At 39.5% G+C, this 12,492-nt stretch overlaps 1 protein-coding gene and 1 pseudogene across 6 annotated transcripts in view; one reads left to right on the top strand and one right to left on the bottom strand.

Annotated features, from left to right (window-relative positions):
* NEK1 (NIMA related kinase 1) overlaps positions 1 to 12,492 on the bottom strand; it is a 213,219-nt gene that overhangs the window by 116,181 nt on the left and 84,546 nt on the right. For all 6 annotated transcript variants that reach the window (XM_027096525.1, XM_027096520.1, XM_027096521.1 and 3 more), the window contains one exon: positions 6,822 to 6,924. In XM_027096525.1, coding sequence (XP_026952326.1) covers positions 6,822 to 6,924 — 103 coding nt within the window. The remainder of the gene's footprint in view (positions 1 to 6,821; positions 6,925 to 12,492) is intronic.
* Positions 3,526 to 6,815, top strand: LOC113614761 (60S ribosomal protein L17 pseudogene; annotated as a pseudogene).

Below are 12,492 nucleotides of genomic sequence, written 5' to 3'. Positions count from 1 at the left end.
AACAAGGATAGATTGGGCACAATTATGCATAAGTTTATAAGTATGGAGGCAGAAAATGTGACGAAATGTGGGATTTTTAAGCCCAATTTTCTCGGTGATGTAGATTATCTTCACAGAAAGGGAAGAAGGATGAAACCATGGAGGAAAGTCCCCACTGTGGGCAACAGGAGAGGCTGCTGACCACGGAGATTCAGAGGACAGCCGAGAAGGACTGAAGCTCTGCTGAAACCAGAGGCCATAAACCCATCTGACACTAGTCATCACAGCTTTAACTTTCTCCAGCAGTGTTCAGAAGTCTGAGAGAAAAAACAGTCACCAACTGAGTTACAGGTAATAAAGAGGGATATGCCCACTCAGAAAGAAGGGCTCTGTGGGAGCATGGGGAGCATATAATTGAGGGAATTTAATGATCGGCTACTCCCATGAGCTTTAAAAGCATCTCTTTTAGAAACTACAAAAATGCCCATCAACTGAGGACTGAACAAACAAACTGGTACATCCACACGATGGAATATGACTCAGGAATAAAAAAGAACTACTGATACACACCAGCCTCAAAACTCTATATACTGTATAATAATTTTACATGAAATTCTAGAAGAAACAAGACCACAGTGACAGGAAGCGGACCAGTGGTTGCCTACAGCTGGTAGAAGATTGACTGTCACGGGGCACAAGGAAACTTCTTCCTCCAGTTTTACTGAGACACGACTGACTTACAACACTGTTAGTTTAAGGTGTACAACATAATGACTTGATACACGCATATACTGAGAAAGGATCACTACGGTAAGTCTGGTTATCATCCATCATCTCACATACCGACAGTTTTTTCTCTGGTGGCAAGAGAAGCAACCTTTTAAGAAATGATGGAATGGTGCTGTCCTGTGGTTGTGTCAGTGGTTACATGACTACATACACCTGTCAACACTCATCCAGATACACTCCCAACACTGGTGAATTTCACTGTATTTAAACTTCATGTTAATACAGGTGACTTCTTACAAGGCTCTGTGTGGACGCCTGGGCTGCGTGCTCCACCACCAAGCACGGGCTCGAGACAGCTCCGCCCCCTCGCCTTGTCTATATCCCCAGACGCGGCCTCTAACTCACAGGCAAAGGGACTGTGACGGGCAGAACCTGGAGAAGACCCCCAAGGCTTCCTGATACCCACACCCACTCCCCAGGTGTGCAAGTCTGATGGGTTGTACCCGCAGGATTAGGTCACGATAAATGGGATGAGGGATTATAAACCAGTGAGCTGACCATTAAATGCAGTTTTCCTGGCTGGTTGTAGAAGCGGCAGGTGGGGGGTTGATGCACAGGGAGTTCTTTGACGCTGAGATGAAGGGGCCACATGGTCCCAGTCAAAGCTCTCAGACAGCGAGGCCTGAGTTCCACAGCAGCAGGGAGGGAAGTCCTGCCAGCCCCCTGAGGGGTCGGTGAAGGTGGCTGAGCCTCCAGCTGAGGACACAGCTGTTGACACATCCACCTCAGCCTCAGGAGACCAGGAGCAGAGAACTGTTATAACGTGCCAGAGTCCTGGCCCGGAGAAACTGCAGGTCATAAATTTGTGTTGCTTTAAGCCACTACATTATGGTAATTTGTGTTATACAGCATGGAAAAGGAGAGGCCTATTTTAAACAACCCCTCTACCTCATCATAAAAAAGTTCCAATTTAGAACTTAAAATTGTATGAACTTAAAATCTTAAAATCCCCACAGCTAACCTCAGCTTTCACCTCTATTCTTTACCTCACGCTTCCAGAATATATATTCTCGTCTAACACCAGACTCTAAGTTATTCCAAAGAGAAACTATATCTGAGTAAGCTTTAATTAAGTCATCTTTAATCAATTAATTAACCTATTATCCCCAAAGTGTTTAACACACTGCCTTGTTGTTGTATCAGTGAATAAAGAAAGTAATATACGATGCATCCACCCAAACATACTGAAAAGTAAACATTCTTCACTTTTTAGCCACATTTTTCTAAAGTAAAGTTTCACGTATACATATAGTCATCTAGGGAATGAAGAAACTCTATACAGGTTAACAAAACGAATCTTGGAAAGTCATATAAAAATCACCGTCAAAAATGCACTGATTTCTAAAGCACGTTTTTTAAAAATGATAAAACAACAAAATGAAAATACTAATATCTGATTGCAGTGAGACCATGGCCTCCCCTTCTTCCAAAATTCTACACTTGAGAAGTTGTTCAGTGAATGCATACCAGCACTCCCAAACAAGTGAAACTCTGGGTAGCCCCAAGAACAGAAGGAACCCAGAGGTAAGACAAGTACATACGTGGGTTTAAGATGAGAAGCGTCATGAGCACAGCCTGTAGGGAAGAGGCCTCGGCAGCAGGTGTGAACAACAGGAGGCTGCTCTGCGATGAGCTGGCAGCCGGGGCACGAGGGGAACAGCAGCAATGGCGCTTAAAGAAGAGGTCACCCAGCACACTGTCCATCTCCGCAAGCAGCTCCCTTCAGACACGAGTGATGAGAGAGCCCGGACTGAAAGGCCAGGCCGGTGCTCCAGGTGACTGGTGACACCCAGGAAGGTGGGGTCTCCAATGCCCAGAAAGTAAGCTGCCATGTATTTGCCTGGCCGAACAGCAATGTGTCCCACCCATCCTCTACTGTGATGAAAAACTGAACAGAGGAGAGGTCAGCAACACGTGCCCATCCCGCCAGGGGGCCACCCAAACAGAGGCAACGAAGGGTAAAATAGACACCCCCAAACATGAACACACCAGCAAGAACACTAAATGTATGAGGGATGCCAGTACCATGAAACAGGGAGCAGACTTGCTGAAAAAAAAAAACTGAAGACACTGAGGTGACACGGCCAAGAGTGCACTAAGAACAAGACCTTATGATAACCTTTATGATAATGATAAAGTATCATTAGAGAAATGAGCACAAGATCACAGAGCTTTCAAGGAAAACTAAGAAGATTCATGGACATGAGAATACAAGTTTCTAAACTTAAGAGAAAACATCACTGGATGGGCTGAAGAGCGGAGTAGACAAAACAAAAGAACATGCTACGAGCTGAAATTCGGGCCCAGGAATCCTTCCAAAACAGTAAGAAGGGACAAAGGGATAAAAAAGATGAAATAAAAGTACAGAAAAAAAGACATTTGATGCAGAGGTTCCAATCTATCCATTTAACGGAGTTCTCTTAAGGAGAAAAAGGAGAAGAAGCAATATGTGAAGAAGCGTCAGTTAAGAATGTCCCAGAACCGAAGGTGAGTGCTCAGACTGAAGGCATCTGGTTAGAGTCATGACAGGTCAATTAAAAATACCGAGAACACTCAAGCGATATTTCAGAACACGGAAGGCAGAAAAACGGTGCCAAAAGCTTTCAGAGAGGAAAAACCCCTTACAGAGGAACGTGAAGGAAAACCATGTCACAAGACTTGAGAGCGACAATGAGACCATGATGAGGCAGCAGCTTCAAAGTGGGGTGGGGAGAGCTTGCAACCCACATTTCTTCACCCAGCAAACTACCAGCCAAGACTTCCACTTGCAGCTGTGGTGGAGTAACAGGGACCAGATCTACCCTCCCACCTTCAGCAACTACAAGTCTGGAAACTTGTAGTTGAAACAACGATTTTCCAACACTGGCAAACAGGCAGCACAAGACAGTGATCCTTGTGAGAAGGGTAACAAGTGAGGTAAGCTCAGCAACTGCCCAGTCTCCAGGCTGCAGCACAGGGAGAGGGTGTCCTGAGTCAGGGAAACAGCAGCCAGAGCTTGGGAGGCTGAAGAGCAGTACCATTTGCAGGAAGGGGTACCAAGGAAGAGAGAGCTGCCCAGAGAGTCCTGGAATCTGCAGAGGTTTCCCCTGAGTCTCCTGCTGAGGGACGGTTACCATGACGTCACCAATCCCTCAGGCTCACTGAGGGCTGGGAACACATCACACTTCCAACAGCCAGACTAGAAAGGCCTCCAAATCAACAGAGCATTGGAGTACCACCAATCCGTCACCAGAGCGTCAAGAGTACTGCCTCGCTTTTCCAGTAAGCAGCCTGAGGTGACCTCTAAAAATGGTTCGCTATTCACTTGACCCAGAAAACCCCACAAAATCATGCAAGTCGAGAGGTTCAAATCTTCGTGTTCACTTTAAGAACACTTGTGAAACGGCCCAGGCCATTAAGGGTATGCATATCCGAAAAGCCACCAAGTATCTGAAGGATGTCACTTTAAAGAAGCAGTGTGTGCCATTCCGTCGTTACAATGGTGGAGTGGGTAGGTGTGCCCAGGCCAAACAGTGGGGCTGCACGCAGGGTCGGTGGCCCAAAAAGAGCGCTGAATTTTTACTGCACATGCTCAAAAATGCAGAGAGTAACGCTGAACTTAAGGGCTTAGATGTAGACTCTGGTCACTGAGCATATCCAGGCGAACAAAGCCCCCAAGACGTGGCGCAGGACTTACAGAGCTCATGGTTGGATCAACCTATACGTGAGCTCTCCCTGCCACACTGAGATGATCCTCACTGAAAAAAACCAGATTGTTCCTAAAGCAGAAGAGGAGGTTGCCCAGAAGAAAAAGATATCCCCAAAGAATTGAAGAAACAAAAACTTATGGCTCCGGAATAAATGCTGCAAAAAGTAAATGCAAATAAAAGTAAAAAACAACAAAAAAAAAGAGTACTGCCTGAGCGGTGGCGCCAAGTGCGTTCTAGACGAAAGGCTGTTCTCCACCTGCCTAGCAACGCTGAGAATCAACCTTGAAAGACTCAAACTATTTTCAAGTAACATAACTGCAGCGCAGAATAAACTTATTCATTTGTATTTAAATACAAAAAATCCAAGATAAAATACACAATGCCAGGCATCCAACCACAAATTACCAGGTAGGTAAAGAAGCAGGAAAAGATTACCCAAATGAAGAGAAAATCAGTCAACAAACAGACTCAGGAATGACACAGAAAATAGAATTAGTGACAAGGTCATTAAAAAGGCGACTCTAATCATATTCCATATGTTCAAGAAGGTAGAGAAAAGTGTAAGTATTATAAAGACAGACATGGAAAGTATAAAAATGACCCAAATAAATTTTAAGAGATTAAAAAATACAGTATCTGAAATGAAAAATATACAGTGTCTGGATGGGATTAAGAGCAGAGCAGATTACACAAAGCAGACAAAAAGAGTAATGAACTTGAAGATACAGTAACAGAAGCTACCCAAAACCAAACACAGGAAAAGGACCAAAAAGAAATGAACAGAGCATCAGCAAGCTGACGTATGGCTACTGAGCACCCAGAGGAAAAAGGAGAGGAGAACAGAAAAAGATTTTGAAGAAATAATGGCTGAATTTTTCCAAATTTGATAAAAACAATAAATCCACTGATCCAAGAAGCTCAATGAACCCCCAACAAAATAAAAATGAAGAAAACTACACCCAGATACATCTAAATCAATCCACTTCCAGTGATAAGGAGGAAACGTTAAAAGCCGTCAGAGAGAAAAGACACATTACACGCAGAGGAAAATTTAAGAATGACAGCAGACCTCTGGTCAGAACCGGCGTGCCAGGATGTAAGTGGAGAAACACCTTTAAAGAACTGAAAGAAAAAGAACTCTCAACCTATAAGACTACATCCAGCAAAAATATTTTTCAAAAAAGAAGACAAAATGCTTTTTCAGACATATAAATGCTAAGCAAATTCACCAGCAGACCACCACTACAAATTAACATTTAAGTGTGAAGACAAAATAAGGACCTTCCCAACAAATCTTTGACAGTTTCTCTCCAAAAGGTTACGAGAGGATAGTCTCCATCATGAAGACAAACTGAGGGAGGACAGTAGTATATAAGGAACTGTGCTGAGGAAAGAAATGTGTAAATCTTGGTAAGTCTAATAACTGTTTTTAAAATCTGTAACTAAAATTCCAGATGCTACTAACATGGGAGAAATAGGGCAAGGGAAAACAAAGGAGGTTCTCCTCTGTCTATAGAGAGGATACAAATACAGATTAATTCCAGGTATTAGAAAAACAAGCTCATGGGTGTTACACATATACAGGGTAACCATTAAAAAATTTAACTATTTTTCTGTGATATTATTTCAAAAAAAAAAATCCTGAATTGGAATAATTATATTAATTAACTCATAAAGATATCACTTATGGACTTACAGTAAATCTAAGTCTAAAGAAAACATACTGCCATACAATTGACCTATTTCCTACGTGAGCATGATGCTTCACGGGTGCTGAGCTGACAAATAATCACCATTTGTTCTGTGGACAAAAGGTGAAAAGGCATTTGTGCACCTCTGCAAGTCAAAACTATTAACTACTGAAACGATGATCTAAAACTATTAATATTTTCTTATGTACATGACTTAATTCAGCTAACTGGAATAATTAGAGGCTTTAAAATACTTTTGTTCCTAATTTACTTTTGAGTAAATGCACAGTTACATGTATATTTACCCAAATGTTTATTTTCCATTTTTCTTCTACAATTCTTTGCTACTTAAAAGTATTTAAAACCAGAAGCATAATGGAAGAAAAAAGTAATGTAAGAACTTATTTATTTAATATAAATATCTGGGTTGCTATACCTACTTCAACTCTTTTAAAAGGAAGGATACAGCTACGAACTTACTCTCAATTAACCAAGGAACAATAGAATTTCACGCTTAGCATAAAAGAAATAGCTGAAGAGAGGTTAAATGCTCTGCAAATGTTTAGAGGAAATGTTTATAAAGGATTACGACTCTTGGCGTTTATACCTACCTTGTTCCAGACCTTCACTTTGAATACTAACATGTTCAAAAATCTCAAAAACAAAATCCTACCATATGCCCCTCAGCCCGAGCCTTGTTCTGCCTCGCTTCCCGTCTTCGCTGTAGAAACTCTTCTACCTGCTTTGCTCTTTCCACAGCCAGCTGCCCCTTCTGCCTGAGGAATTTGGACAAATAGCAAAGTTAGAAATTCTGAACATTAAATATTTCAAAAAGTTTAAATTTACACTTATTCTACATATTTTCTTTAGAGATATTTGCAAAATATGAAGGCTGATATGAAGTAAAATCTTCCTCTGTAATGAAGAAATTTCTACACATATATTAGAATCTACCACTTAAATTGGAGACATTATTATTTTAAATAGAGGTAAAATTTCCACTGCTATGTTCATTTAATCTATTATACTTATAGACACATAAAATGATTTTAGACTATACCTACAGAAAAATCTCAATAGTTTCCAAGTAGGTAAGCTTATTTCAGAACTCTGCATCAAAGATATCAATCAGTATGGAAGTAAGATTAAAGCAGCAGAGTAGCAACTTCAAAGCTCATCAAAAATAAGGAAGAGTTTGTGTGAATTTTCAAAACTGCAGTAAAAAGTAAAATCTGAATTCCTTGAATATCACAACTATTAAAAAGAAAAATGGATAGATTAGGGGAGAAAACTAAAAGCACACTTATTTGTTTCCATCTTTTCCAGTTATGTTTCTGTATCCTCCTCTAACAACTATGGGAGAATGTAAACATGTTGGCCTTAGACGACAACTAAAAAATATCAATGACATTTTGAACATCTAGTATATATTGTGTGGGACTTCCCTAACCAGTGGAGCAGTGGTTAAGAATCCGCCTGCCAATGCAGTGGACACAGGTTTGATCTCTGGTCTGGGAAGATCCCCCATGCCATGGAGCAACTAAGCCCACGCGCCACAACTACTGAGCCTGCGCTCTAGAGCCCGTGAGCCATAACTACTGAGCCCACGTGTCACAACTACTAAAGCCCACGTGCCTAGAGCCCTGTGCTCCGCAACAAGAGAAGCCACTGCAATGAGAAGCCCGCGCACCACAACGAAGAGTAGCCCCTGCTCACCGCAACTAGAGAAAGCCCACGCAGCAACAAAGACCCAATGCAGCCAAAAATAAATAAATAAATTTATAATATATATTGTCTCTGTTACCGTGTACTAGGAAAGATACAAAAATAAACAAAACCCACCCCCCGTAAACAGAGAACTCATTGCATAGTATCAACTGCAGTAATTTTGTGAGTAAGGAAGAAAGATGAGAAAGTTATTGACTGCACTTCTCAGATATTGGCTACGAAGGCACACAAAATTCCTACAGCCTCTGTGATGGACCATAACTAAGTTATGTTCAGAAAAAGATATGAAATAATGCCTTCTCTCTTCCAGTAGATTTAAACACTTCTGATTTTCATACCCCAAATAGTCATTTCTTTTACATGTTTTGTTAACAATTACAGCTGACCCTTGAACAACACAGGCTTGAACTGTGTGGGTCCACTTAATGCGGATATTTTTCAACAGTAAATACTACAGCACTACGTGTTCATGGTTGGTTGAATCCATAGATGCAGAGGAACCTCAGATATGGAGGGCTGACTATAAGTATATGCAGATTGACCCCCATATTGTTCAAGGGTCAACTGTACTGAGACATGTAAGAATCTTAAATATGAAATTAAATGGTAGAAATTGAAAATCTGATTTACCATAAAGCTATGGAAGACAGTGGCCTAAGATTCATTTAACTTTCATAGTGCTTAAAAGATATTCTTGTGAAACTCCACCATTGGAATTTTCTAGGATTAGATAATCTCTATAGCTGGTTCAGAGCCTTTCCAGTGTATTAATTTTGTAACCTGTAGCTTGACCAAATTCTTTGATGAGCTCTAGTAGTTTTTTGGTAGCGTCTTTAGGATTTTCTATGGATGGTATCATGTCATCTGTAAACAGTGACAGTTTTAGTTCTCTTCTTCCAATTTGGATTCCTTTCATTTCTTTTTCTTCTCTGGTTGCTGAGGCTAGGAAAATCTCCTTCATATACTGGGTTGGCCAAAACGTTCATTTTTCTGTATGTTACAGAAAAACCTGAACAAACATTTTGACCAGCTCAATATATAGGCAAGGCTGTTATTCTGGTCTGCTATAGCCCCATTTATATAAGGCTGGGCCTAAAGACGACAGATAAACTTTCAGAGAGTATGACGCTCAGATATGTCATCTGAAACTGTACATCTACTGATAAGGCTCTTTTGAGGAGTCTTGGACGCTTACACCACCATATACAATTAGATAAAATCTCTGCTTTGTATCCTGACTGCACTGACTTCCTTTTCTAACCTTTATAAAAGTAAAACTTCTACAAAGTTTTTATGCTTGATTTCCCATTCTAAGATACTGAGTATCTCCAATGTTTGTCAGTCTGGGGCTCCAACTCAGCATATGTTAATTCATATTCACTGATTGATTTGATTCACTAAATCAAATAATTCAGCGACAAAGAAATATTTTACTAAGAACCTGATCACAGACGTAACAGCTTTGATTTAAAGAATGTTCACAGCATTTATGTAAATATAGTACTATCCATTCTATTTATTTATGTAATCTATAAGTTTTGCTTTACTGAATAGTTTTTTCCTAAGCTGGTTTAAATAAGCAAGTATATATAACTGGTTGCTTTCAATCACAAACTTAAAACCTGTAGTGATTTTTGCTTACCATTATTTCTTTTATCTTCTCATTTATTAAACAAATACTTATTGAGTGTCAACTATTTACCAATATTACATCTGTCTTTAAAGATATAAGATGTATAAAACAGAATTCCAGGAATGCAAGGTTGGTGCAACATATAAAAATCAATCAGAGTAATATACCTTATTAAAAGAATAAAGGACAAAACTAGTTTAATTGATTCTATGATTCCTTATAATATTTAAAAACCTATACTGTTTTCATTTTTCACATGCATTTCTGTTTACTACTTAATACATACCCAAAAGAAGAACCCATTCTCATATTCTTATTCCCCTTTCAGTAGTAAAACTGTACTGAGTTGTGAGCACAAACTATATACATGTGCAAGGCTCATAGGGATAGAGGAAATAGTCAATTAACTTAATAGTCATTTAATAGTCATTCTCTTCATTAAATGTTATTAAGAATTTATATGTGGGACTTCCCCAGTGGCTCAGTCGTTGAGAATCTGCCTGCCAATGCAGGGGACACGGGTTCAATCCCTGGTCCGGAAGATCCCACATGCTGTGGAGCAACTCAGCCCATGCACCACAACTACTGAGCCTGTGCTCTAGAGCCCGTGAGCCACAACTACTGAGCCTGAGTGCCACAACTACTGAAGCCCACGCACCTAGAGCCTGTGCTCTGCAACAAGAGAATCCACTGCAATGAGAAGCCCGTGCAATGCAATGAAGAGTAGCCCCCGCTCACCACAACTACAGAAAGCCCGCATACAGCAACAAAGACCCAACAACTACAGAAAGCCCGCATACAGCAACAAAGACCCAACACAGCCAAAAATAAATAAATAAAAGAATTTATATGTGTATACTCTTTTCTAAACAAATTAAATAGACCATATCTTTTGAGTTCCAAGCTTATGCCACTTAAAATTAGTAGAACATTAATCTAGATTAATAGTAAAGGAATGATTAATATAAATACTATATAAGCCACAAATATACAGTAAGAAATTAGGAATCTGGAAAGTGAAATACAGAGACATTAAAATGGGTAAAAAAGAAATAATGAGACAAACTCTTTTTCATCCTGACAAGAGAAAAAAGGAAAGTATTTTCTTTTTTTTATACAAATGTATGAATAAATGGAAAGATCTGGGTAAGATACCTCATATCCATGGCTCAAACCTTTTACTAAGGGAAATTAAAAATTTTGAAAGATGACTAAAAATGGATTTGCTTAAGAGGTGAAAGCAACATAAAAATGGCAGCAACCTAGGTAGCAGAAATAATCCGAGAAATGAAAAATGAGTCAAGATGGTTTAAGGTAGAAGAGTTGGGGTGGTATAGGGTTAATGAAATGAAAAAAGGATGTCGTGGGTGTATTCACTAAGCTTCCTCCTCTGTTTATTTAAGCAGCATAATGTCTATCTGAGGGAACGGAATTGTTGTCAGGTTTACTCAAATTAAGCAATACAGAGGAAAAGACTTGGAAAAGTAAAAGTTCAATAAAATACAAATGATTAGAGGCACGCAATGGTTTCATAAGATGGTCTCACGTGATTGAGGTTCTAACGTTAAAAGCTAACTGAATATAAGCTCACCCGTTGTAACAAACATACCACTCTGGTGGGGGACGCTGACAACGGGTATAGGGACAGCATGTGGGAAATCTCTGTACCGTCTCCCTCAGTTTTGTGGTAAAGCTAAACTGCTGCAAAAAGTTAGTCTTCAAAAAAAAATGCTAATTGAGGTGTGTTATCAAGACATGGATATAAAAAGCAAAGTCGGAGCCAGAGTTACTGATAAAAAGGGAAGAAGAAAAATAACACCATGAAAAAGGAAGAAGCAAATATGGGTTATCTAAAATATGAGGAAAAGATAACCTGAAGCACTCTTAGATGACTATAGATTTCAGTTTGCTGATTCAGTTTGAATCAGGGAAATGAACTGATTACATATGACAATAACAAACAAATTATAAAAACCAGAAGTTATGACAGTGTGGAGAAAATGCTCTATAATGCCAACGGTACTAAAAAGTTCAACAAAAGCATAGGGAAGCAGCTGCATAGCGCAGGGAGATCAGCTCAGTGCTTTGTGACCAGCTAGAGGGGTGGGATGGGGAGGGTGGGAGGGAGACACAAGAGGGAGGAGATATGGGGATATATGCATATGTATAGCTGATTCACTTTGTTTTATAGCAGAAACTAACACAACATTGTAAAGCAATTATACTCCAATAAAGATGTTAAAATTTTTAAAAAAATCATAGTATTCAAATTGGAGGAGACCCTGAGTATTAACTAATCCAACTTCTTGCTGAATAAAGTATTCTCATATTCCCATCTAAATATCCCTGACACATGGTCATTCAAATTCCTAGTGTAATACTTTCAGTTTGAGAGCACTGATTAAATCCCACAACAGCCCATCCACTAAACACACCTCATAATGGATAGAAATCTGCCTCTTTACTTCTAATCACAGTACTTCTACAATGTGGAAATACAAAGAAATCTAATTCCTCTTCTACAAGACAAGCCATCCATTTCTTCTGAACTTGCTCCTTTAAGCATGCTTTCTTTAAAGGTAGCGAAATTTTCCCAGCTTCTCTAATTTTCCTCATAAAATGTTTCAAGCCTTAGTAAAGTCAATATGGAACAAAAGTTAAGTGAGTGAACTTTGGCACCAAACTGTCCAACTTCAACTCCCGGTTTTACTAATAAACAGTTATGTGGCCTTCAAGAAATTAGTTATTTATACAGTCATTTATCATATATCAATTTCTTAATTTATAAAACTAGGAACAATAATATGTGCCTTGTAGCACTGGTGATGACTAGATGAGCTAATAATAATCAACTCTCATTATTCCTGGTACTTATGTTGTATAAAGTCACCGTGAATATGAATTAGCACATACTGAATGATTACCCCGAGGAGAATTACAGAGTTAGGCTCCTGACAGCCTCTTGCTACAACATTTTCGCCAA

The sequence above is a fragment of the Aethalodelphis obliquidens genome, unplaced genomic scaffold, assembly GCF_003676395.1.
Source record: "Aethalodelphis obliquidens isolate GAN/ISIS:26980383/991018 unplaced genomic scaffold, ASM367639v1 scaffold103, whole genome shotgun sequence".
Taxonomy (NCBI): domain Eukaryota; kingdom Metazoa; phylum Chordata; class Mammalia; order Artiodactyla; family Delphinidae; genus Aethalodelphis; species Aethalodelphis obliquidens.
The sequence above is the reverse complement of the archived record's forward strand: the minus strand, read 5'-3'. Positions and strand labels throughout refer to the sequence as shown.